Source organism: Mus pahari, chromosome 9, assembly GCF_900095145.1.
Source record: "Mus pahari chromosome 9, PAHARI_EIJ_v1.1, whole genome shotgun sequence".
Taxonomy (NCBI): Eukaryota; Metazoa; Chordata; class Mammalia; order Rodentia; family Muridae; genus Mus; species Mus pahari.
Genome location: NC_034598.1, coordinates 91,426,685 through 91,454,290, shown reverse-complemented (window position 1 = coordinate 91,454,290; position 27,606 = coordinate 91,426,685). Strand labels below are relative to the sequence as shown.

Below are 27,606 nucleotides of genomic sequence, written 5' to 3'. Positions count from 1 at the left end.
CACCATGTGGTTGCTGGGAATTGAACTCAGGACCTCTGGAAGGGCAGTCAGTGCTCTTAACTGCTGAGCCATCTCTCCAGCCCCCGAAAATTTGTTTTAATTTAAAAAAAAAAAAAAAAAAAACTAAAGAAAAATGTATATGAATGTGTATGAAGTTTAGGGCCTGTGTTCAGATTTCTACCGATCACAACCATCAGTAACTCCAGCTCCAGCAGATCCAGTGGCCTCTATGGACACACACACACACAAATGTATAATCCCGTTCATTATCTTACTTACTACTTAGTCTCCCTGGGGTTTAGAGGAGTTGGAGTTTAGAGGAGTTAAAAAATACTTTTAGGCAGCAAAAGACTTCTGAGCTCCTTCCTAACGGAAGAGGAGGAGGAAATGTGTTCTAGTTCTTGGGCTAGATGAGAGAAAACTGACAAAAGACAGATAGGAGGTGGCCTGTGGGAATCAGGCCAGGCCAATGGTTCTCCATCTGATGAGCTGTGTGCCCCTCCTGTTGTGGTGACCCCAGCTGTAAAATTATTCTGTTGCTAGTACGTAGTCTGATTGTGCTGTTTTTGGAAGCACAATGTAAGTATCTGTCCCACAGGTAGAGAGCTGCTAGTCGAGGCTGAGGAGGGGTGCTGTTAGCTTGGTGTTAGACGCTCCTTTGCGTGTCTGCATTGTTCAGGGAAGCAACTTTGCCCGGGTGTTGGTTTTCCTTAGTCTGGGATCCCCTGCTTTCCCGCTCTGAGTATCAGCAGATGGGGTCTTGTCTCCTCAGCACTTAAGATGAGGATGGATTAGTAGGGATTTCCCTGGTATTTACCATTTTACTGAAGGGGTTTCGTTTTCTTTAAGTGAATAGCTTTTTAAAAGCCAGTAAATGTGTAAATGTCTGGTATTTGATAGTTCACGAAATTATTAGGGGCTGGTTTGAAACTCACAGTGTTGTCAGGAATAGTATTTCTATCTCTTTAAGAATTGGCTTGAAAAGGGACATTGAGTATTTGGAGAGATGACTCAGACGTTAAGAGCACTAGGTATTCTTCCAGAGGACCCATGTTTAATCCAGCGGCACATAACTGCCTATTACACTGATTCCAAGAGATCCAACACCCACTTCTGGCCTCAGGTACTGCATTCATGCATTGCGCAGACATACTTGTAGGTACAACGCCCATACACATAAAAATAATAAATAATAGACTTAGAAATACTGGCTATTGTTATGCTTATGGACAATATACATGGAGAGCAAAGTCTGAATGAAATCTGTGATTCAAATGTTTATTTTCTTTTGTAGGGTTTCTTATATGCATATAGTATTAGTACCATTATTAAGACCACAATGAATCTCTACATGTCCATGCAGAAGCCTATGACCAAAACTTCAGTTAAGGCATTATGCAGGCTCATTGAACTTCTCAAGGTAAGTCAGTGCTGTTTTCCTTTGCTACTGGGACTGGGGACATGACCTTAGCTACCGTAGATGCTCTTGGCGGGTTTTACTTTCTTGTCACATCAGAATACAAACTTGGGAGAAAGTGAACTTAAAATTGAAAAAAACTTCTGAAGAGCTATCATGCTTGACTAATACAGGCGCTACTTCATGCAAGGGTATGTGTTGACAGTCTCAGCTCAGCCTGGCTCACCTTAATGTGTTCAGATTGGGTACTGGCTGATGTAATCAGTGCATTAAACCATCTAACCCAGAGCCTAGCTTGTCTTGAAGCCCTGGGTGCCCTGTGTAAGTTGCTGAAAGCTCTCCTGAAAGTGAAGCTGTGTGGACCCGCATTTACATCCCTGTAAAGTTGAGTGAGGTGACCATCTGTGGGTTTAAACTCCCATTAACAGCTAAAGCTAAGCTCATGAAAAGGAAGAGAGAGTTAGATTTAGTGTTATTAATAATTGTTTTATTCACAAAAGTGTTAAAAAAAACAGGTTTCATGAATTGAAAAATATTTGTGATAAAATACCCAGTATTTAAAAGTGTTCACATGTGAATGAGGTCAGTTTATGTGGCATTGTTGATTGTAGTTTAGGGAAAGCATGGGGTCTTGTGGGTAAACACTGGACTGAGAGAATCAGGTGTCTTCACAGTGAGTACAGTTAATGGAATGTAAAATGGTTTTTAGCATAACTCCTTGTAAGCAGAAGAGCCCAGCTATGAAATTAAGACTCAGATTTGCTGGTAAGTTTCCAGTGATCAAGGACTTTAGATTTGGACTTTCTTAGAACTTCCTTCCTTCCTTCCTTCCTAGCTGTATTACCAAGTATATTTTTGTTTTTCTTCTTTTTTTTTTTTTTTTTAATATTTATTTATTATATGTAAGTACACTGTTGCTGTCTTCAGACACTCCAGAAGAGGGCGGCAGATTTCATTACAGATGGTTGTGAGCCACCATGTGGTTGCTGGGATTTGAACTCAGGACCTTTGGAAGAGCAGTCAGTGCTCTTAACCACTGAGCCATCTCTCCAGCCCTATTTTTGTTTTTCTTTGAGACAGGGCCTCACTATTAGTCATTGTCTGAGTTAGGGTTACTATTGCTCTGATGAAACACCATGACCCAAAGCAAAGAGCTTATTTTACTCAAAATTCCATATGGCAGATCATCATTAAAAACCATGAGGGTAGAAACTCAAATAGGGCAGAAATCTGGAAAGGAGCTGGATGCAGAGACCATGGAAGAGTGTTGCTTACTGGCTTGCTCAGCCTGCTTATAGAAGCCAGGACCACCATCCGAGGGATAGCATCACTCACAGTGGACTGGGCCTCCCCATCCATCACCAGTTAAGACAATACCTTACAGCGGGATCTTTTGGAGGCATCCTTTCAGTTGAGGTTCCCTTCTTTCAGCTGACTCTGACTTGAGTCAGGGTGACATATAACTCACCAGCACCCTAGGTTACCTTTTAGCTCATGGCAGTTCTCCTCCATCTTCTGAATGCAGGGATTATAGACCTGTTCCTCTGTACGTGTTGTTAAGTCAGTGAGCACAAGTTGTTATGACCATTTTTAATGTCAAAATTGTTAACAATAGTGAATTTTTTTGGTTTACTTACTGTATTTCTGCTTGAAAAAAACTATTTGTGCTTTTGCGGGGGTGTTTCTATTGATTGTGTTAAAAAATCTGTGATATATTTGGAATTTGGAATGTTTGTAGAAAACAATCTTTTAGTAGATGCCTTATCTTTTTATTTTACTTTTTAAATGACTTTTGACAAGAGCAGGTGCTTAATTTTAATGCAGTTGAATTTTCCAGCATAGTGTTTTGTGTGTATGTATGTGTGTTTGTGTATGTGCACCTGTGTGTGGAGGCCAGAGGTCAACTTCAGATATTGACTCTTTGAAGTTATGTACTTTGTTGTTTGAGACAGGCTTCTGGGACTTGCCAGTGAGGCTAGCAAGCTCCAGGATCCTGTCTGTGTTCTAGGCACTGGAGTGATAAGCTTGTGCTGCCATGCCTGCCTGGTGTTGTATGTAGGTGTGGGAAATCAGACTTGGTTCTTCAAGCCTGTGAAGCAAGCAAACACTTGACTGAACCTTCTCTGCAGCCCCAAGTGGTAGATTTTTGTTGGTGTGTATGTGTGTGTCTGTCTGTCTGTCTGTCTGTGTGCATGTGTTTTGATTTTACCCTCACCCTCCTCTAGTCTCATTTACAAATTCCTTCCTTTGCTAGGGTCATGAAGGTTTTCTTTAATGATTTTGCATGTAAGTTTTAAGTTAATTTTTGCAGTTACTTTTATTTCTTTTAGGCAATAGAGCATATGTTCTACAGAAGAAGCATGGTTGTGGCGGATTCGGTGTCACATATAACACAGCACCTTCAACATCAGGCTCTTAGTTCTATTTCTGTAGCCAAGGTATGCAGATTATTATGCACTCAGCATAATTAAGGTATTGTGTTCTGCTGTTTTATCTGTATTTCCTGCCAGATGTGTTATTTCTACAGTGCTGTATCCATTGCATTTTGTAATATTTACAGTTAGCAGGATTGTAGCCTCTGAAAGCTATCATGCTTGACTAATACAGGGGCTACTTCATACAAGAGTGTGGGTTTACAGTCTCAGAACTTAGCCTGGCTCACCTTAAATGTGCTCCTATTGGGTACTGTCTGATGTAATCAGTGCATTAGCCAACATTCTAGAAAACCATCTAACCCAGAGCCTAGCCTGTTGTGAATCCCTGGGTGCCCCATGTATCCTACTGAAAACTCCATTAGCAGCTAATCTTAGTAGAGTGAAAGGAAAGGTTTTGACCCCTCAATTTTAGACATTTTTTTCTAGTTAGGTTGATATGAATGTATTTAAAGTAAACCACTGTGTTTGCTCTTCCTGTAGTGCTCGTGGGGAAAGTGTTTTTCTGTGTTCTCCGGAGCTCTGCTATAGAGAACAGAATAGACACCTTTTTTTTTCCTTTGAAAACTTAACCATGTTAGACTCAAAACTAATAATTATCTGTTTCATCTTTAAGAAAAGAGTAATTTCAGACAAAAAATATAGTGAACAGCGTCTTGATGTGCTATCTGCTCTTGTTTTGGCTGAAAACACCTTAAATGGACCAAGCACAAAACAACGACGACTTATTGTTTCTTTGGCATTGAGCGTTGGCACGCAGATGGTAAGTTTATTGCTCTTATTAAAGGAATCAACATGAAGTCTGAGGTTCACAGTTCATTTATTACCCTAAGAAACTTGGCCTTCTGGTGATTACACTTCCATGTTTTCCTTTTCTGCTAATAGAAAACATTTAAAGATGAAGAACTCTTTCCCCTTCAAGTAGTCATGAAGAAGCTGGATCTCATCAGCGAGCTTAGAGAGCGGTGAGTAGAGCTGGCTTGTGATAGTCAAGGGCCTGGGCAGTAGAACAGCTGTTCCCTCCCTCCCTCCCTCCCTCCCTCCCTCCCTCCCCACTCCCAACCTCCACTTACTGAGGGGCCCAGGCTGGTGCTGCAGCACTGAGATCACCGGCCTGTTACCACATTGAGCTTGGGTTCTCTTTGGCACAGCCAGAGTAGGAAGAGATCCACGGGGCATGTTAGTTCCTCTCTGTAACTCTTGTACTGTGACCAACAGGAGACTGACTTCAACCTTGTCTTGTGTTAGCTTTGCTTTCATAGAAAGCATGAATCCCCTGGAAGACTTCACATGACACAAAGCAGTTGACCTTCAGGGTATCTGGCAGATGATGGTATCCATTGTCAGTATTTTAGCAGTGTCACTACTGGGCTTCCCAACTTGCTGCTTTATAGTAAAGTTTTATTCTCTGTGAGACACTTGAAGACCCATGACACACCATATTGTATAGTTGTATTTGGAGGTGACATTTGAATTGCAGTCTCAGAAGATAGTCATTGTGTTGAACCTACGTGAGAAGGCTTCCTGGAGGGATGACGAGCATTGAACTTTTGACAAAGTTCAGCTATTGCATTGCAGCACAATTTTCATTTAGTCTTCATAATAGTCTTTGCTGTTCTGAGAAGCTGATATTTTTGTAGTTTGTGGTGTTTAATCTTCAGTCCTTGAAGTATTGAACTATCATTATAAGATACTTGTGGTAATTCTTTTCTGCAAGTCATTACGTAGTAATTTGGTAGCAAAGACAATGGCTAGGCTATGTGTGACAGGGTTTTGTGACAGGGTCATAGTGGCTTTTTTTTTTTTTTTTTTTTTGGTTTTTCGAGACAGGGTTTCTCTGTGTAGCCCTGGCTGTCCTGGAACTCATACAGGATCTCATTGTCTAGTTCTGGCTAGCCTGGGACTGGCTATGTAGACCAGGGTAGCCCCCATCTCACAGAATGCCGGCATTTAATATAGATAGTTGAGTGCGTAAGATTTGGAGGGCTGGGACAGCAAAACAAAACAGTGAGGGGATCCCAAGGCCTTCGTAAAACTTACTTTTCGCTGTGGAGACATGTAAATTATGCACATAATGCAAATATTATTTCAGTTAATACGGAGAAGTTTATTTTAAACATCCATTTAGTATTCTAGGGTTTTCAGCAGTCTTAAATCTAAAGAATATGCAGAATTTTGATAATGTAGAGTATTAAAGTGTTTTGTTGCCTTTGCTCAATTTGAAAAATAACTTAAGTTTTCTGACTTTGTTTAATAATGTTGGGTGAAATGACTGAGAGAATGTAAAGTGAGGAGGACAGACCTCTTCCCTTCAGTACAGAAGGTCACCACTAACTACTTACTGCCTTACATTGTAGAGTCCAAGCACAGTGTGACTGTTGTTTTCTATACTGGCATCGCGCGGTCTTCCCGATTTATTTAGATGATGTATATGAGAATGCTGTTGATGCAGCTAGATTACATGTAAGTACAGCGTAATCTAAGAGTAAGTGTCATTTCTAGCCACTTTGTAAGTTTCAGATAGGCCATTTGATTTAATAAACTATCCTACAACTGACCTGCAATGATATATTGAACAGTTTTATTATGTATATCTAATCAAAGTTCATATAGTTGGTAGTTAAATTGTACTTCAGTTGTTATGAATAAAATTAGTCCTGTTGTGCTAAGCCCTGTTGAGGCAGTTAACCATGTAACCCTCTGTACTTAGTTTTCCATCCTCAGCTCACTTGATTTGATCTTGCTCAGTAATTTTGGTAATTACTTGTTGGCAGGTTGCATGGTACTCAGTTTCTCTATGGAAGTGCGTGTATTTGATGCACGTAGAATAAAAGACTAGTGAGTGTTAGCTTTTCTTCTTTTTCATGCATGTGCCTATTTCACGTGTTTCAGGTTTTTAGGAAAATAAAGCAGTCATAGAAAAGTATTTTTTCCTTTAGGTCAGAGTTTTTGTATGTAATTAGCCTTTGCAATTTTGTTTAGAATTCTGGTCTTTCTAAACTCGGGTATATTTTAATTTTCTTACTAGTACATGTTCAGTGCTTTACGAGACTGTGTACCTGCCATGATGCATTCAAGGCATTTAGAGTCCCATGAACTGCTTCTGGATTGCTATGACAAGGAAATTATGGACATTTTAAATGAGGTAAGATTATATTTAAAATTGAAAGTTTAAGAGCAGTACTTTGGAAGATGTTTCAGAGTGAAGCTGACTTCACTGAGTCAGAAACTATTTAAACAAACCTAGTGCGTACTTACAATTCTAGCACTCAGGAGATCGAAGCAGAAGGATTGTGAGTTCCAGTCCCCTGACCCTTTCTCAAGAAAACTCAAACCAGTCATTTATAAATTACTTTTGTTCGGAAGATAGGACTAAAAATGAGTAAACCTCCAACATCTTCCTGTTTCAGTGTGACAGAAATTACGAAAAATTTTGTATAATCATATTCCTTCTATGCTTGCCCTTCTGGGTTATCAAACCTTGCAGATGATCATGATCATTATTTAAAAACAAAATCTAGGTAACTGGCTAGCTAGTATTTGGTACTTTGATAGACAAGCAAGGATGGCTGTTAACATTGAAATGTTACTGTTAAGACAGTGATTTTTGTGTGTGTGTGTTAATGTCTGTAGTTTGTATGTCTGTGTATGTGTTGGCGCTCTGTGCACCTGTGCTATGGTGCAAGTGTTGGGGTCAGAGAGCAACCTTGGGTGTCTGTTCTTGTTTTGAGACAGGATCTCTGTGTAGTTCACCACTGTACAAACCAGGCTAGCTAGTTTTAGAGTTCTGAGGAGATCTCTCATCTCCCATTTCACTCTAGGATTACAGCTCTGTCTAGGACTATCATGCCTGGCTTTAGGGGTATTCTGCGGATTTGAACTTTTGTCTCACACTTGTAGAAAGTGCTTTTAGTATACTAATCCATTTCTAAAGTCCTCATGATTTAAGAATTTTTAAAAGATTATATATATTTTTCTTGCCTGTATATATGTTTGTGCACCACATACATGCAGCCCCTGTGATTTTTAATGATAATCATAAGGAAATCTATTTTTCTTTACTGTACATTGCAAGATCATTTTTTTTTTGCTGCTACTCTTCATAAATTTTATGCTTTGTATTACATATTCATGTTCTGTATAGTGAAGTTGGCTGTTCATGAAAATTAAATTTACAATATTTATGAAAATAAAGTCTTAGTATTTATCTGTCTCTTGGCTTTAAAAAACATATTACACTTTCCAAACAAAAATGAAATTTTACCATTGAGGGGTTGGCATCTTAAGTCAAGAAACTTGTTGGTCAGTTTGTCCTCGGTGCACAATGAGGGTCAAGGCATGTGCATGTAGGAGTGATCTGCAAGTGGGAGCCATCATGAACAGTTCTGGATTCCTTCTGAACAGCATTTGCTGGATAAGCTGTGTAAGGAGATCGAGAAGGACTTGCGGCTTTCTGTGCATACTCACTTGAAGCTGGATGACCGGAACCCCTTCAAAGTTGGCAGGAAAGACTTGGCTCTGTTTTTCTCTCTGAACCCTATTCGGTTTTTCAATCGATTCATTGATATTCGAGGTGAGTGTTGGCTCTTCTTTGTACGCTTGTCCTGTGTGTCTTCTGACCTGTCATGGGGGTCTTTTGTTCATTCCTTAGCTCTTTCTGTTGTTTTATTTTTATTTCTTAGCAAATTGCTGTGTAGCCCAGGTTAGCCAAGGGCCCCATCTATAGCCCAGGTAGACGCATGGTTCTGCTACAGCCTCTGAGTACTGGGGTATTCCACCATAATCCTTGTTTTTGCTGTTATTGTTTTGTTTTTTGTTTTTAAATATTTTGAAGGTTCTGCTCTCTAGCTGAGGCTGGTTTTGAACTTGTGCTCTTCCTGCCTCAGCCCACTGAGTGTTGATACACCCATCTTATTTTAAAGGAAAACTTTCATTTGAAAATCATACGGCATTTTTTTTCTTTTAACTTCATTTCTCTTTTACCATTCATGAATCAAACATAGCAATTTGTGGGGTTTGTTTTCTTTTGTTTTTGTAGCTTATGTAACTCATTATCTGGATAAGACTTTCTACAATCTCACAACGGTAGCTCTTCATGATTGGGCCACTTACAGTGAAATGAGAAATCTGGCTACGCAGCGTTATGGGTTGGTTATGACAGAGGCACATCTTCCTAGCCAGACTTTGGAGCAGGTATGTGCACAATGTTTCTGGTATGGTCTGATAGTGCGACAGCATTAATTTAAGAAATGTTTTCTTTAACCCTAATCAGTCAGTCAGTCTGTCTGTCTGTCTGTCTGTCTATCTGTCTATCTATCTATCTATCTTTATGTGTGAGTATTTTGCTTTTATGTGTGTATCTGCACCATGTTACTGCCTGGTGCGTGTAGAGGTCAGAAGAGTGTCAGGTGTGCTGGAAACCTGAGTGACAGGATGAGCTGTGTGGGTTCTGGATCCAACACCAGGTTCTCTGTAAGAACAAGTACTCTTAACCGCTGAAATGTATCTATATTCCCTTAATGTATTTTTCAAAGAAATGTTTTGTTATATAAACCTCATATTTGCTGAGAGTACAATATTAGATGGTACTAATGGGCTTTACAATAGAATGTATCATTGTCTTCCTGGGTATAACTAGAGTTCTGCTGAGAATGTGAAATACATACATGTGTATACACATACACTCTTCAGGAATGTGCTAAGATGGTGAGATGACTTTACAGAATTCTAAAAGATATATACAAAGCTGGATTTTAAATGGGTATAGTATGTGAACTTTAATACATTAAGGAGACAGCTATCGATAGTTGCAAATTGCATAGAAGCATTTGGTTTTGCTAATTAGCTGATTTGTAATATGTGAGTATTTTATGAATGTAGCAATTTAGGCTCCCAGTTATTTAAGTATTTCTTTTAAAAATAATGTAGTTAATACTTAAAAACCATTTATTCTGTCCCAAAATTTGAGGGTCATAATACCTGTTGTACATACCTGTTGATCATAGTACCTGAGGAACAATAATACCTGTTAATATTTATGGATTATTTCCAGGGTCATTTTGTGTATCCTTTTATTTTATTTAAATATCTAGTATATGTTTAGAGAGTACTGGATAATCAGTTGTGTTTTAGGATTCAGTTCATATGCTTATAGCCTCAGGGGAGATAAAACCATATGTGAAGAAACTTTTAAGGTAGACTATAGTAAAAGGTACAATACTTACATGTATTGTGATGATACTTTGAGTACTAGTTAGAAAAGCTATAGAATAATCTGTGGTTTACCACTGAGAATTAGGGAAGCATGTGGAGAATGGAGGATCTTAATAGAGTTAAAGGGCTTAGGGCCTGATGAGAAAGTTCAGCATTGAAAGCACTTGATTTTCTTGCAGAGGACCTGGGTTCCCAGCACCCATGTTCCGTGGGATCTAGCAGCCTCTTCTGACCTTCACAGGCACCAAGCACACAAGTGGTGAACAGGTATATATGTAGGCAAAACATAAAATACACACACACACACACACACACACACACACACACACACACACACAGAGAAAGGCAGCGGCAGTCAGATTCTGAGTTCAAGACCAGCCTGGTCTACAGAGCAAGTTCTAGGACAGCCAGGGCTACACAGAAAAACCCTGTCTTAAAAACCAAAACAAAAAACATATATGTTTATATTACGCATATTCATTTATGTGTTTAAATATGTATGTGTATTTATGTGTGTGTGTGTGTGTGTGTGTGTGTGTGTGTGTGTGTGTGTGTGTGTGTATAAAAATTGGACTGGGGGCTGAAGATATGGCTCAGCAGTTAAGAGCATATAGTGCTGTTGTGGAGGACCCGAGTTCAGTCTCCAGCACCTCCATCAGAAGGCTCACAAATGCCTGTAAGTCTCCCACAGGTGATCTGATACCTTTGTTTGCACACACCCACATTTTCATATAATTAAAAAAAACAAAACAAAACTAAATCTAAAAGGGATTCAGTATTGTCAAAAGAATAAACCTTTGAAATTAGAGTTTCTAAAATTCCAGTGTTCTCTCTGTGCCTAGTTGTTTGCCTTAGAAAACTCCATTAGCTTCATTTTCTTCACTTTGGTGTTTTTGAGAATTACATGTGAAGAATAGTTCTTAATTTAGTGAAAGTAGTATGCATTGTTATAGAAGTTCTTATATGCCTTTTATGTACTTTCTGCAGTAGAGTCATTAGTTTACTTGGTCTGTACAGGTAGGAGGGACAAAAATACAAAGCAGCCAGGCACTCTCAAGGAGGTGATTCTGGCTGTATAAGTGGGGAGGATCTTGGACTTTTAGTGGTGCTTTTATATAGTTTTTAAAAAGAATATAAATTGTTGGTCAGAAATGTATCAGTAAGGTGTGTTGTGTTGGTACACATGTGGCTGATGCTTAAGTAATGGTCATGGGGTTTCTGTGTGGATTGTGTTGTAGGGACTCGATGTCCTGGAAATTATGAGAAACATTCACATATTTGTCTCAAGATACCTCTATAATCTCAATAATCAGGTGAGTGAATTTAGGAGATTTTATTTATTGTTTTGTGTTTTTAAGGAAGGCTTTCACTCTGTAGTCCTGATTGCCCTAGAATTTACATGTAGCCTAGACTGGCTTTGGGCCTCCAGAGTCTTAGGATTACAGTGGTATACTACCATGCCCAGCTTGGGTAAAGCTATAAATGGGAATGGCTTTATTAATAGGACAGCCAAAAGACCAGGAATTGATTTTTCAGAGGTAAGTATTAATAAAATGTGTAAAACAGAATAATTGCTTAGAGATTTTTGTTTTTCCCCCTTGAGATACCGTCTCACAGTGTAGCTTTGGCTAACCTGGAACTCGCTGCATAGACCAGGCTGGCCTTGAACTCACAGAGACTTGCTTGTCAGACACTGAGACTAAAGGAGTTCACCACCACAACTGCAGTTGTTTAGACACCTGGGTATTGTTTGTGGCAAGGGTGGTGGTGGTGTCTTCTTAAACGGTTTTGCAATAGTTTATCCTAATGGGTTATTCAACAGTGTTTGGAATTGGCTCTGATTGTTCATAAATATGTTTGCATTACAGATTTTTATTGAACGGACAAGCAACAATAAACATTTGAATACTATTAATATTCGACATATTGCTAATTCAATTCGAACACATGGGACCGGGATCATGAATACAACAGTAAGCATCTTATTGCAGGTTTGGTGGGTGATAGACTCTTGTCTATTCAGTAATTGGAAGATGAGTTTTTACAGCCTGTTTTGGTAAGCACACATTGCTTCCTGTTTATTTCATACCCGAATTTCCATTTTTCCTGATGGCATAAATAAAAATATCTTTGGTTACCATTGTGTTGGATGAGGGGGCACTATAGTGGAAAAAGCAGTGTATGATCTCTTAGCTGTCTGTCATAGTTGTTAGCAGTGGAAGTCAGTACGTTGTATGTGCCTCTCTTATGCTCTCTGAAAATGACTTTAGAAACAGGTCCTTGGATCGGCTTATAAACTGTATTTATTTATTTATTTATTTATTTATTTTTTTTTAATTTTCTTTATTTACATTTCAAATGCTATCCCGAAAGATTCCCATACCCCTCCCCCCACCTCTGTTCCCCTACCCACCCACTCCCACTACTTGGCCCCGGCCTTGCCTTGTGCTAGGTCATATAGAGTTTGGGAGACCAAGGAGCCTCTATTCCCACTGTTGGCCGATTAGGTCATCTTCTGCTACAAATGCAGCTAGAAACACAAACCCAGGGGGTACTAGTTAGTTCCTGTTGTTGTTCCACCTACAGGGTTGCAACCCCCTTCAGGTACTTGGGTACTTTCTCTAGTTCCTGCATTGGGGACCCTGTGTTCCATCCAGTAGCTGGCTGTGATCATCCATTTCGGTATAAACTGTATTTATAAACTATGTAATACCTGAATCTCAGCTCATATCTCATTCTTCTGAAGATTTGTGAATCTGGGTTGGCCCTTTATATAGTCATTCTCAAAGTACCTGCACTTCACCTTTAGAAGTTATGGCAGCTGAATTGTAATGATTTGATAATACATGTTTAAGTTGTCTGCCACTCGGCTGGAAAAGGAAGACAAAGACCTCTAATATTGGAACAGACATATTGCCTTGTGTGCAAAAGGCTTCAGAGCCGTATCAATAGATGAGTAATTGTTTATTTCTTCCTCCAGCACCCTGTTCCTTACGTAATGTCCTTCCAGCCTTGCAGATTAGTGATAAGGAATCTTACTGATGGAGGTGCAGGGAAGATGAGTATTTAAGCCATTTAAAAAGTATATAGTAAGAGAATTCTAGAAATTTCTATGACTTGGGGCATCAGAGAAACTATTTAAACATTTCAGCTCCAATGGTAATTGTACTTTATATAAATAGTACTTTTAGATCACTTACTCTCTAACATTTATTTGAAATTTCGTATTAACTTTTTATTTTTTAATTTTATAGGTTAATTTCACCTACCAGTTTTTGAAAAAGAAGTTCTATATATTTAGTCAGTTTATGTATGATGAACATATCAAATCCAGATTGATTAAAGATATTCGGTTTTTCAGGGAGATCAAGGACCAAAATGATCACAAGGTATGCTATGTATTTTTAGGAGCCTAAATTTTGACTACCGCCTTGCAATGACAGATGTTTATGCTGGACTTTGGTACTTAATGTCTCTGCGGGTGTAGTGTGTGCATGTGTCTCTACCTGTGTCTGGCCACCTTCCCCTGTATATTTCTTATGTTCTCTGTAGGCTTAAGCATACTGGAATATGAAATGATCATTGTAGCTTAGATTATTTGATTTTACAATAAGATACACACCAAAACATGCTGATATTGAAGCACTTACACAGTGTTAGGTGCATCTTCCATCCCGTCATGTCTTTTCCCAGCTCCTTGCCTGGAGGCAGGCACTTTAGTGAGCGGTGTAGTGTAGGGCCCTTCCTAACCCTTCACAGTAGACATGTGTCTTCACACATTTACACAGTGCTGCTTTTTATTGCAAAATAGAGCAGTATTGTCTTACATTGTGCGCTTGATGTCTGTACATATCCCTGCCTAGCCGTTTTTTTTTAAGAGTTAATCATAAAGGGGACTTGTGTACTCCCCAACTAACTCATGGGTATTTTAGTTTTCTCATCTTCTGTTCTTATGAACAGAGCTACAGATAACATATCTAATTGGAGACCATTTCTGAAAGAAAATGTCCTTGAAAAGAAATTTCTAGAATAATGGATGAGAATGAGTACTTCAGATTTCTGGCACATGCTGTCTAACACTCCGGAAATACTACACAATTGTTTCCAACCAGTAGTTTTTAGGAATGCTATTTTATTGGGCTGGAGATGTGGCTTCTTGGAAGTGGGCTTGTCTGCTGTGCCAAAGGCCCCTGGTTCATTCCCCAGTACCATAAGGAAAACAACAGTAATCACGAAATAAACAAAAGCAATGGATGCTGCTTTCATAAAGAGAATTCCAAGCTGGGCGTGGTGGTGCATGCCTTTAATCTTGGGAGGCAGAGGCAGAGGCAGGCGGGTTTCTGAGTTCGAGGACAGCCTGGTCTACAGAGTGAGTTCCAGGACAGCCGGGGCTATACAGAGAGACCCTGTCTCAAAAAAACCAAAAAAGAGAGAGAGAGAGAGAGAGAGAGAGAGAGAGAGAGAGAGAGAGAGAGAGAGAGAGAGAGAGAGAGAGAGAGAGAGAGAGAGAGAGAGAGAGAGAATGAATTCCATTTCCCTTTGCCCTCCCTGCGCGGAGGTTCCCATAGTGAAGTAGAGAGCTGTGGAGCTGTAGGAAGTAACTAGTGCGGGGCAGTGACCGTGAAGATGAAGAGCACACACACTCACATGGTTCTGGACCTGTTTGCTGGTTATAGAACTGCCTGGATTACACTTCCGACTCATCTGGCCATAGCCTTGGTGTATAATAGACCTCAGTGTATTACATTGTAGAAAAGTAAGTAATGTGACATAGTACACTCATCAGTACAGAGGTGTACTTGATGTCTTTTTACTGGGGTGGAAATTATGAGTAAGCATGCTGCTGTAGAGCATTGCTGTCCTCCATACTGATGAGCAGTTCCCTAATTCCACTAGCCAGAATGTATAAAAGCTTTTTCTTGTCTCTAATTGATGATGTCGACTAGAACTTTTTGTTGTGTTTTGTGTTTTTGCGACAGGGTCTCCTGTGAGGCTAGCCTCAGAGGGGGTCTTGAACTTTTGTTCTTCCTGATTTCACCTCTCAAATGCTGGAATCATGTGTGTGCCAATAAGCTAAACATTTTAAGCAGCTTATATATTTGTATGGAAGGAATGTGTTTATAAATTCTTTCTCAACAAGCCTATAGAAACTTGGTTACATATCAGGAGCAAGTACATATGGGGGCTGAGTTCTTTTCAGTCTGATAGAGTGGTTAGGTGATCAGAGTGGGGGTGGGGATGAACGAGCGTTTGTCCTCTAGCTAGGACCAAAACAGCAGCCACAGAAGCACTGGCCTAGAGCACCAGTGTGTTAGCTGCTGCTGCTGGTGAACAGATTGGGCATTAATTGACCTTGAATACCACTAAGGTTTTATTATATAGGTTTGTCATTAGACTTGATTTTTAAATAATAATGAGATATAAAATTAGAAAGGACAGTGATACTGACATCAATTTAGTAATAATTTTATATTTTAAGGGCCTAAAAGTAGTCTTGAATTTATCTCTTTAGTATCCTTTTGATAGAGCAGAAAAATTCAATCGTGGCATAAGAAAACTTGGAATCACACCAGAGGGACAGAGCTACCTTGACCAGTTCAGGCAGCTCATCAGCCAGATTGGTAAGTCACTTAAAAGTATCAGGAAATACAAGTGCCAGAATCTCGTGCACCTTGTATATGAGACAGCTCATGGAGTGTGTAAATACCTCTACTTGACTTCAGCCCACTTACTGAGCTGTTGTGTAGAAACTAGATAAGTGCTTAAGTAAAATTGGTTAAAGCAAATTAGGCATTCACTTAATAACTACCCCTCAGAGTTAACATTAACAGTTAAGAGTTAACTGGTAAGTAAAAGTTAGTAGATTAGTAGGTTTTATATAAATTTTATGACAGTTTAGATACTGAATGATGTCATTTTGTACGTGTGTAGGATTTGTGTTTTAGAAGCAGACTTGACTTCTGAAACCCAGTACATAATTTTTTACAAAGAAGGATTACTCTAAGCTCAGTGTTCTCCGAGCTTTCCCATGTGTAATCCCTAGGAATGCCTGCCTGCCGTCACAGCAAGCATTGCCGTCACAGCAAGCATTCCTGTGAAGTAGGCATGGAACCACTTTCCAAAGAGAATCTTAGAAACAAATGCTGCTGTTGACACTCCAGCCACCAGACCAGCATATGACAAGTCTTTTCGATTCATACCTGTCTGGTGAAGTAGAAACTATTGACATTTACTGAGCATGACTTTGTATATGCATATATATATATATATATATATACACACACACACACACACACACACGTACATACACAGTATGTAAATTATTATTTCCATTCACTTATCCTGGAGGATTTAACTATAACAAAGTGTTAGATGCTGGTGATATGACAATAAATGGAGTCTGTCTTTTAGAGTTTAATTTAATGATGAGGTTGACATACTAGTAATGTATCTAATTTGATCTAGGCCAAAGCTAACAAATGGTAGAGTCTAGAGTTGAACTTCAGTAGCCTGACTAGGGTTTTTGCTCTTAACTGTTATTCTCAGCTAGCATCTTACATTTTAATCAGTCAACATTAATTAAAACAGTCAAACTAGGTAATTTCATTTTTAAAAGATGCATGTTACATATTTTTTTAAAAGCCTGAACAATTGGAATAGTCTTTAAAGTAGATCATGAATAATTTTTGTTGTGTAGCATTAATATCAGAACTGTAATGCTTGTAAAAAATTTACTGTTACCTTTTTATTTGGCCTATTATTTTCTTCCAAATAATTTTAGTTCCATTATATATCAGATTCCTATTGTGATCCAAGACATGTTTGCTCTAGGGATGGGATAGTGAAGAAGTCTGATGTCATATGCAGTGGATTCTTATTTAGCTGGAGAGAGAGGCAGACGAATGCCCATTTATAAGTTCTGGATAAAATGTAATGAGGATGAGCAGTCCTGTGTAATGATATTTGGGAAGACTTCCAGGAAATGATGTTGAGCAGGGACTTAAACCTTGTATGCAACTGGGGAAAGAAAATCCTAGACAGGCAGGCAACTGCAAGTGTAAAAACCCTGAGTCTCCTTGGCATTTTTGAGGAATAGTCTGGAATAGGCCTAGAATGAAGCTAATGAATACCTGAATAGCAACACACAGTGGAGCAGCAGCCCTGGGCAGGGTCATGCAGGGCCATGCTAACAGATGGAGAATGGGTGCCATCCTGAGAAGGAACTATTGTAGTTTTCAGAAAGAACATGACAGCCCAGCTGAATTTATAAGATCCAGGATTTGATAGGTGGAGGGATACTGTGGGTTCTGAAGTTGGTAATGGGAAGTCATGTCAGCCATGGCATATCACAGTGGTCTAGGCAGGAAACTTTGAATGTGGAATTTGGTGATGCTGGTTTTGATCCCTTTCTTCTTATGCCCACCGGGCATTGACCCAGGTCCTCACACTGGATGGCATACCACCAGATCTTTAGCCAGATTCTGGCTGTTTTCAAGGAAGAACTGGTGTAATTGTCCACTGATTCTGTATGAGATGTGAAAGAGAGGAAGGAGTCAGGGTGAAGTGAGGGGTGGTGAGGTCAGGGGTAAGGTCAGGGCATTGGACCCAAGCAAATGAAAAGACAGAACTGCTACTTCTGAAGTAGGAAATGTAGTTGGGGATAAAAAAGATCCTTTGACTTGGGTGTGATTAATATTTTAAATTTGTCTTTGATATATAGGTATGAGTACTGGATAAAAGTCTAGAGCTCAGAGGAGTCCAGGCTAGAGAGACAAATTTGGGATGTACCAAGTAAAGATTCGCAGATACTACTTTAGAGTGAGTGTGTGATTGTGTGTGTGAAAGTTTACTGTAATCTTAAAATGTTTGACCATTTTAATGAAGCTAGCAATTTTAATTTATCAGTTAAATTACATTTATGTTAAAATGTTTATATATAAATCTAACTTTTAAATGCATAAATCTGTAACATTTTTTGAAATAGAAACTAAAAATATAGTAGAATATTTTGGTATTTAGGATTGGAGGCTTCTCAGTTGACTACTTGATATAACTTGTTCTGATGTCAGAATTGCTCATATAAAGATGTGCTTTTTTGTGTGTGATTTTTGAAGGTAATGCTATGGGCTATATACGCATGATAAGATCTGGTGGTCTTCATTGTAGCAGCAATGCCATTAGGTATGGATTCAAACATGATTTTTACCTTTTTTGTGTAATTTAATCTTTCATGATACTATAGAGAAGGTATTTGTCCTTGTTAAATACTATTTGAGGGTGTGGATCTCTTGTTACTGCCCAGACCTCTGCCCCTTATGTGTACTCAGTTAACCTGTTTTCTTCCTAATGAAGAAGAACATGTTAATCCCAGTATCTGAGGAACTTTTTTCTCTTATATTAACATTATATTATGGGGCTAGAGAAATGGTTCAGCAGTTATTCCTTCAGAGTACTTGGGTCCATTCCCAGCACCGGTATGACTGCGAACAGCTGGCTGTCATTCCAGTTCCAGGGGATCCAGCTCCTTCTTTCAGCCTCCACAGGCAAAGACCACACAGGCAGGCAAGCACCCATACACATAAAATAGAAATAAATAAATCTGTAAAAAAAATTTTTTAAGAAAAGAAGGGTGTGTGTGTGTGTGTGTGTGTGTGTGTGTATATATATNATATATATATATATATATATATATATATATATATATATATATATATATATATGACTATTTTTGAAACCATTTCTCCTAAGGTTACAGTATATTGATATTTTTAGAATAACTAATGAATGTAAAGATTGCATTTTGAATATCAGGATGTGATAAAAATTTTATCACGTATAAAATTTTATTTGGAACTAAAGTGATATTAACAACATGCTAAGATTTTCCCGAGTTCATACTCAACTCTTAGTGTTCTATAGTACTTTGATATGTTTGGTTACATACATTTTACTTGCTCTGATGAATTCCTTCTTATCTCATGTAGATTCGTGCCAGATCTTGAAGACATTGTGAGTTTTGAAGAGCTTGTGAAAGAAGAAGGGCTTGCAGAAGAAACACTTAGAGCAGCCAGGTAATTTGATGAGTGGCCAAGATAGGGAAGTTAAAGCATACTTACACCAGACAAGACCAGAAGGCACTGAAAATATATATGGCAGTATTTTGTAGTCTCTACTTAGCAAATGCATTGTTTTTAAAAAGAATACAGTATTTATTCTAAGATCTTTCCAACGTCCTTCTGAAACCTGCTCTCCACATGCAGCATATTCTGCCTGAAGTCCTTGGTGACACCTAAAACCACATTTGTCAAAGAAGTCAGGCAGTGCTGAAGACATGGCTCTGTGGTTAAGAGCACTTGTTGCTATTGTAGAGGACTTCAGTTCCCAGCAACCATGTGGAGACTCCAGGGTGGTGGCTAAAATGTTACTTTTACAAAAGAGTTGAGTATACTGATGGTCCCTGATCTAAGTAAAATAATTTCAACTTTCTATCTTTATGATGTTATAAAAATGATAAGCATAAAATTGATGCCATATTTCTTGCTTTTTAACTTGGTTCTTTTTCCAAGCAAGCAATATGCACTCTGGTTATAGTGATGCTGGGCAGATGTAACAGGGAGCAGTTCCCAGCCAGCTGGGAGGTTTCTGCTTTGTGGTGAAGCTGTGCTGTTCACATTGCCAGCTTACTAGGATATAACCATGTCCCAGGATGAAGAGCATCTGTAGTTACGTCATGTGAATCTCAAAGAACCTTCTCTGGTGGAGGTTGGGAATAGTAGTGGTTGTACTTAACTCCCCAGCCAGTGCAGCTGCTGTTCTGAAGATTGTAAGAAGTGCAGCTCCTAAAGTAGGACCAGAGCAAGGGTAAGCAGATGCAGAGAAGCATTAGTGAGGAGGTTTAAGTCAGCAGAATATAATTACAGAGAGCATGGCTTCTCAAGAAATAACAATTTTTATGGACCAGATGCTTACTGCCAAACTTGATGACCTAAATTCAAGCCTCAGAGTCCACATGCTGAAGGGAGGAAAGCCCTGCAAAGTGTTCTCTGATCTTAACATGTGCATACATAAGCATGTGGATGCACACCCACCCACCCATATACATGCTCTCACACTAGTGTTCTAATAAAATGTCTGATGCCATGGCTCAGCAAGTAACCTGAGCTTCACCTTCAGAACCTTGTCTTCTGACTTGCACACGTGTGTGTGGCACATGCACAGTCATACACATGCAAGTGTACACATGTGTGTGGCACACAGTCATATACCTGGATATGCATGAAAACAATACATGCAAAAAAGAAATACAGACTACTCTTTAAGCCCTAGGATGCTCTATTCTATTTTAGGGACTAAGTTCATTAAATAATACTGACTAGTTTCTGCTCATCCTAAAGTTCAAGGAAATGTTATGCTGTTTCCTGATTTGGAGTGGCATTACATAACCTAGTGAGAGACATGGATTTTTAAAGCAGCCATACCTTTAAAACGGACCCAAGAATGTTTTACTTTTGATATTTTGTAGGCATTTGGACTCAGTCCTCAGTGATCATACACGAAACTCTGCTGAAGGTACAGAATATTTCAAAATGCTTGTAGATGTTTTTGCTCCAGAATTTCGAAGGCCAAAGAATATACATCTCCGAAATTTCTATATCATTGTTCCTCCTCTTGTGAGTATTCTCAAAATTAGAAGTGAGTTATTTGTTGGTGTTAATACAGATTCAGTTTCCATAAAGCATGGTGTTCATTCATGCCTCCTGGTTGTCAGTGAAAGTATGGTGTCAGGGTGTCTTCTAGAGCTTGGGCTTGCCGTCTGTGCTGCAGGGTTAGAGTTGGCAGGCCTTCACTAGCCGTGGCAAGAGAGACCCTGGGGACTGTCAGTTCCTGGAGTAGATGCACATAGGATGTGCACATAGGATGTATGCCATAGGATCATGTTAACTGTGTAATGTAGACTAACTTACTATAGCATCATTTGTTCCAACATAGCTTTTAAGAGCTTTTTTTGTTTTTTTTTTTTTTTTTTTTTTGGTATAACTTCTCTTTTCAGTTGTAAATACTAGCACCTGAAATAAATTTTTTAGTGCTTTCTCCTAAAATATGTTTTCTTTACTAATTTTATAGTTGCTGTCTTTAACTCAAGTTATCAAAAGTTACATTATAAAAGCAATTATAGCAGTGAGAGGAGTGGTATATATTAACAAAAAAAAAATCTGTTTTTAGATTTCTATACTACATCTTTTATATTTTTTAGTGGATATCTTTAAAATCTGAACATCACACAGGCATATGTTAGCTTTTGATTACATCTGATTTGGATCAAGAGTAGTTTTTCACAGTTGGGGATATGAATTACTCCATGGAGTACTTGCCTAGCATGCATGAGTTCCTGGGCTCTGTCTCCAGCACTGTATACCCTGGATGTGGTGTTCGTTCTTATAACCTCTGGTTTGGGAGGTTCAAAGTTATTCCTGGCTAGCCTGGGTGGGATCTTAACAATAGCAACAAAAGCTGCTGGAGAGATTGGCCAATAGTTATATGTACTGGCTGCTTTTCCAGAGGAGCCTGGTTTGATTTCTAGCACCTGCATGGAGACTCATGACTGTCTGTATCTACAGTCTCAGGAAATCTGACATCCTCTTCTCACTTCTGGGGCACAGCATACATATGGTGTACACATACACACACACACACACACACACACACACACACACACACACACACACACGCACGCAAACATACACACATTTGTATATACATATACACACATAAGCAAACATGCATATACATAAAAACAGAAAAATTTAAAATGCTTGAAATAATAAAAACCCTTTGCCTGACTCACTAATAATAACAACACACTCTACTGGTAACACCTATTAGAGATTGTTATCCACTGTCACCACCTTTCTCTTGACAGATATTCTATTGTATACATCTGTTACTTACTGTTAGTTTTGTAACTGATGTGGCAGAGATGCTCATGCACATCTGCTGAGTGTCTGCTGAAGATGCTTGTTATTTGGTGATGCTGTATGACCTTGAATTCTCCCCACATTTCTTTAATCTGGGGATATTCAGACCCTGGTGGGTACTGGGAAAGCATTGATGAGCTTTGTGAAGTCTGGATTTATAAAAAAAATCAGTCATGTAATAGACTAAGTGCAGCACACAGACATAGTATGCTGTTTTTTTATGCTTTGTAGTCTAAATTTTGAGGGGGGTAAATATAAATGAGCTGCCAAAAAAGATTGAAATGGATGGTGATAAAGATCTCACAGATTGTGACCGTCAGATATTTTCTAGGTAGCCACTGCTCACTAGGGGGAGCTATGACGGCAGAAGGGAAGATTGCTTTGTTACAAGTGCTTTATGTTTTGAGGCAAAGAAAAGCCACTTCTCCTTCCCTTGTTGCTTTGTGTTTGACTTAGGGTTAGCCTCTTGGAAGATTCAATGTTTTCACCCCAAACTGTGCACAATTACTTCTAGTGAGCACTGGGCCAGGGCCAATGGAGGGGATTCTCGTACTTAAAGAACTCGTAAGAAAAGTCCTCAGGAGGCATACATGGACTTGTGTTCTCACCAAGGGACAGTTTACCTGAGCCACATGTTCAGGACCTGAGAAGAAATTCTCTTTGTAATTCTTGAAATGCCTGTTATAGCATCTAAATTTAGCCGATTTTGTTAGCTTAATTGTTGTTCTGTATCTTTCTCTTTTTAGACTCTGAACTTTGTAGAACATTCTATAAGTTGCAAAGAGAAGTTGAATAAAAAAAACAAAATAGGAGCTGCATTTACTGATGATGGTTTTGCCATGGGTAAGCTCAATAGAAGTATTTTGCCATCAATTTGTGTTTCCCTTAAAATGGGCTCTTAGAAAAATTGCTTGAAAATGGGTTTATGTGCCTTATAGTAGATTATTTTTCCCAGCAGTGCCTGCTACCAGGGCGAGCTTTTAAACAAGGCCTTTTTGTCATCCAGGTTGTCATTGACCCCACCATGGAGCTTACTATCTGTCTGATTTGCCCTTCTGTTTGGGATTGCGCTGTTGTGGTTTTAGTTTTACATCTTAACGTTTAGTTTCATTGGTACCTCTGTAACTTCCTTTTTTCTGTCAGTCAGCTTTGGAAGTTTGTATCATAAATAAGATTTTTCTCCTTTCATTCTCCCCACCCCACCCCACCCCACTCTGGTTTTCTGGTGATGTCTATGATTGTGTTATTTTTATTTTTTCTTTAGTTTTTAAATACTTTCCACTTATTTTTTAAAGCAGAACCAGAAGAGGTTGTGATTAACTTTATCATTTTTGTTGAGAAAAGTGACTTGAAAGTGTTGATTGAGGTGCCTAGCTTGGTGTGTGGAGCTGTGGATACAGGGGAAAGAAGAGCTTCTGTACTCACTGTCATTTACATTTTGGTTTTGCTAATGACTTAGGTGTGGCTTATACCTTAAAGCTTTTGGATCAGTATCAAGAGTTTGATTCACTTCATTGGTTCCAGTCTGTTAGAGAAAAATATATAAAGGAGATAAGAGCAGTTGCTAAGCAACAGAACGTGCAGTCAACTAGTCAAGATGAAAAACTGCTCCAAACCATGAATCTTACTCAGAAGCGACTGGAGGTCTATTTACAGGTAATGGATCCAAATACCCTCCGACTAACTTTAGTGTGTATTACACTCGACACCCAAAGCCGTATGGCAAGTGAGATAGTAGCAGTAAAAAGATTATGTGTTCGAATTGATAGTTGGAATCCATTGGTCATAAGAAAATTAGATTGGGGTAGGCAAGATGGTCACTGGATAAGCTGCCCCAGGGCTGGATCAGATCCCAAGACCCACGTAGAAGCTGGGGAGGTACACTTGCCTGTATTCCTAGTACCTAAAAGGCAGATGTGGGAAGTGCCCTCCAGCAAGCTGGCTAGCTAGTCTACCCAGAATCAGTGATAGACCATGCCTCAGCACACAAGTGGAGAGTAACCAAGGAGGATAAACCTCCATGCACACGCCCACATGCATGAATATCCAGCCACACATGTGAACGTGCATGTACACACACCAAGCACATGTGCGCAAGACATTATTACTTTGCTGTTTCCCCATAACTGATTTCCTTTTTATTTCAAATTTTCTCATGTAGGAATTTGAACTGCTGTATTTCTCCTTGAGCAGTGCAAGAATATTCTTTAGAGCAGACAAGACTGCGGCTGAAGAGAACCAAGAAAAGAAAGAGAAGGAAGGTCAGTGAGTGGTGTCATCGAGCAAAGACCACTAAGTCTTGACAGTATACACGAGTGTCCCACTATCTTGTTAGGTTTCTCGTTTACTTAATCTTCTGGAAAACAATACAGCCCTAGAAATGAGTCTCTTGTTAACACCTGTGTGGGTCCCATGAGATACACAAAGGAAGTAAATCAGTACTCAGTCCTGCTGGTTAGGTACTCCTCGTCTGGGCTATTCCGACTCTCACATTCTAGCTGTGTTTCCATCAGTAATGGCAGTGCACCACAAGGTGATTTTCTGTGTGATCCAGATGGATGGAAGATTTCTCTTCATGCTTAAAAGTTAACTAGTACAGTTTGTGATGTTAGAAAAACGTTTCACAGATACAACTTTCTAACTGACACTTAGTACAATAGATTTTCTCATATTTATTATCTTAAAGTTTCTTATCTTATTTTCTCATATTTATTATCTTAAAGTTTCTTACCTTATTTTCTCATATTTATTATCTTAAAGTTGACTTAAATTTTCTGTTGATGTTTGCACTCGTGTTTTCAGAAGAAATTAAAACAAGCAATGGAGATGGACCGGAGAGCACTGTGTCTGCAGATCCCGTAGTGAAATGATGGTATGCAGCCGTCAGACATGTCATGATGCTTTTCCAGAGACATGGATGCTATGGCGTGCTTGATAAGTTGTCATTTCCCAGGTCACACCTATGGAGACTGTACGGCAGTGCTCTGCAGTCAAGCCCACTTTATTTCTGATGCTCTAGCTTACAAGGGCCAAGAAGCAAACGGTAAGACTGGATCTTTGGAGTGTAGGCTGAAGGCACCCCTGCGAAACTCTGCCATGAAGCTGGCGAAGGGCAAGTCCAGATCCCTATCTCATCGCCTCCATTCCCTGTACTCTGTGTGTTTGTAATCTGTCCGTGTCTTTGATTCATGTTGATCTCAAATCATGGGAAAGTCAGTGCATATGCGGTACACAGCCAGTAAATACGCAGTTATAAAAGAGTTGAGCCTGAAAGTCATGAAGCATCTGTATCAGAGACTATGTGAGGATGCTAGACATGAGCAGAGTGTTACTGCCTGTGCACAGCGTGGCCAGTTGGTGATCCTTCCAGTGTTGTTGGATCCCACGTGATTCACACGAGCTGCTGATGTCTTTGGTGAGACATTTTATAATAGTTTACATTGCTTTGGGAACATTTATCCTCCAACAATTGCTTTAAATTTAAGATTTAATACTCAAAGAAAACTCAGATTAAGCCATAGACAGGATCCCACTTGAAGTTTCACTAGGTTTGAAGGCACTCTGTGATACTAGGGAAGAAAAGAATGAATTATCTACATCCAAACTCAGGTTTCTTCATTACATTAAATTGAAATCTTGGTGGCAGTCTAGACAGAATTTTACTTTAAATCAAGTATAATCTAAGATATAAGATTAAATAATAGCTGCACTATGACAGGTGTTCAGTAATATACCACTGTGAGAATAAAACTAGTATACCATTTACTGATTTTAAAAGAATGAAAGACTTTGAGCAAATTTAGTTCCCGACAAGCTACTAGCTTTATTTTTGTAAAGGTATGCTAGTTGATAGTTAAGTGGGTTAATCATGGCCTTTTTTGAATGTATACTAATGAACGTATACTAAAATGATGCCTTTGGGATGAAAAGGAAGGTTTAGAACTTTAAATACAGACTTTTTTTTTGGGAAATGCTTTCTTTTTATTGCATTTACCTGCTTAACCATTTCTTTGGATACATCTTGCATGAAATCGTAACACTTAGAATTCTGACATTCTTCCTTGGTTCCCACTTTTGGAGTGGAGATACAGTGCCCAACCTAGACTCAGTGGTTATGGTCAGGGTAACTGTCTCAGCCCAAGCTAAATACTTTGACTGTTAAGTCAGAAGAAACAGAATAGATTGGAAATGGTTTTTATTATATAAGCATGGCTTATAGAATTATGAAGAAAGGACGGATTAAAGGCATTTAATATTTGTAATTGATACTAACTGTAGAGATGGCCCTAAAGCATGCTGCATAATTAATAATTTATATTTTCATTATTATAAATGTTTATATTAACGATACTGGATTTGATTATATCAAATTAGTCACCATTTTATAGTACCAATATTTCTGTCTTTTTCTTAAAAATGTTCTTTGTTTAATTATTCCTGAACATGAGAGTTCACATACTCCCTGGACACTTAAAATTGGGAAGTGACAGATACCTGTTTTACCTTTAGTTAAAAATAATGTCACTATAGTCTGGATAAATTATAATAAGTTCATGTATTTGAAATAAAGTCTCTGAAGAGAGTATTAAACTGCTGAGCTACAGGCCTTCAGTATATTCACACCTGGTTACTGTATACGTTGGATGATGGTTTTCTTTTGCTAACAATATTTTTTCAGAAATATTGTAATTTTAAATATTAACACAAGTGTTTTGTTGTAAATTCACAGAAAACTTAATGATGTTCAAATTCTCAGGAATTAAGAACTAACCATAACATTGTCAGTTCTAATTAAATTTTGTAAAAGAAAGCAAGTTTGTTATCTCACTTGAGTGGGGTTCTCCTTTCCCTTGGCTCAAATAGAATACAATACGTATAATAAAGCATTAATAAATATAATTTCAAAACTCTCCTTCCATTGGATGCTTATGGTCAGAATTGAATGTTGGCAGCCAGTGGGTTTTCAACATATTTTTGTTGGTGTGTGGAATTGTGGATTGAACTAGATAGTGGTCTGCCCCTTGACCCAGTAGTACTTGTTAACCTCTCTTAGGTTCCCTTACATACATTATGTGTGATCTTTTTTAAAGAAATAAATATAGCACCAGGGTAGTGTACGCCTTTCATCCCAGCACTAGGGAAGCAAAGGTCTGAGAGCATCTCTGAGAGCTCAAGGCTAGCCTGGTCTACAGAGTGAGTTCCAGGACAGCCAGGGCTACACAGAGAAACCCTGTCTCGAAAAACCAAGAAACCAAAACTAAACACACAAACAAAAAGGAAATAAACATATGCACCTAGACTAAAAACAAGCATGAATTGGGATTGAATGCCTATGTGTCACAGATAAAGAATTTTCTTGATCATTCACAGGTTGCTTCTCTTAACTACCAGCGTGCTACTCTTAAGACCCAGCGTGAAGTTACTTCCTTTCCTACTCCTGGAAAGGGAGCCTGTGTTTCTGTGACATGTTATAATTAGCAGTTGTTCCTGTTTACAAATAGGACCTGTTTTGAAATTGTAATAAACAAGGTTTTTATTTTTCCCTTGGGAGCGAGTCTTACTTTCTGTA

At 38.8% G+C, this 27,606-nt stretch overlaps 1 protein-coding gene across 3 annotated transcripts in view; it reads left to right on the top strand.

The window, feature by feature from the left end:
• The window catches only part of Washc4 (WASH complex subunit 4), a 51,132-nt gene extending 24,196 nt beyond the window's left edge, over positions 1 to 26,936 (top strand). For 2 of the 3 annotated variants that reach the window (XM_021204722.2, XM_029542131.1), the window contains 19 exons: positions 1,295 to 1,420; positions 3,748 to 3,855; positions 4,466 to 4,612; positions 4,735 to 4,814; positions 6,207 to 6,312; positions 6,878 to 6,994; positions 8,254 to 8,422; positions 8,888 to 9,042; positions 11,301 to 11,375; positions 11,931 to 12,035; positions 13,317 to 13,451; positions 15,575 to 15,683; positions 18,177 to 18,243; positions 19,047 to 19,133; positions 20,585 to 20,732; positions 22,784 to 22,880; positions 23,497 to 23,693; positions 24,199 to 24,298; positions 24,840 to 26,936. In XM_021204722.2, coding sequence (XP_021060381.1) covers positions 1,295 to 1,420; positions 3,748 to 3,855; positions 4,466 to 4,612; positions 4,735 to 4,814; positions 6,207 to 6,312; positions 6,878 to 6,994; positions 8,254 to 8,422; positions 8,888 to 9,042; positions 11,301 to 11,375; positions 11,931 to 12,035; positions 13,317 to 13,451; positions 15,575 to 15,683; positions 18,177 to 18,243; positions 19,047 to 19,133; positions 20,585 to 20,732; positions 22,784 to 22,880; positions 23,497 to 23,693; positions 24,199 to 24,298; positions 24,840 to 24,907 — 2,196 coding nt within the window. In that variant the 3' untranslated portion in view covers positions 24,908 to 26,936. The remainder of the gene's footprint in view (positions 1 to 1,294; positions 1,421 to 3,747; positions 3,856 to 4,465; positions 4,613 to 4,734; positions 4,815 to 6,206; positions 6,313 to 6,877; positions 6,995 to 8,253; positions 8,423 to 8,887; positions 9,043 to 11,300; positions 11,376 to 11,930; positions 12,036 to 13,316; positions 13,452 to 15,574; positions 15,684 to 18,176; positions 18,244 to 19,046; positions 19,134 to 20,584; positions 20,733 to 22,783; positions 22,881 to 23,496; positions 23,694 to 24,198; positions 24,299 to 24,839) is intronic. The other variant, XM_029542130.1, reaches the window with a different exon arrangement.
• Positions 26,937 to 27,606: the final 670 nt, after the last annotated feature.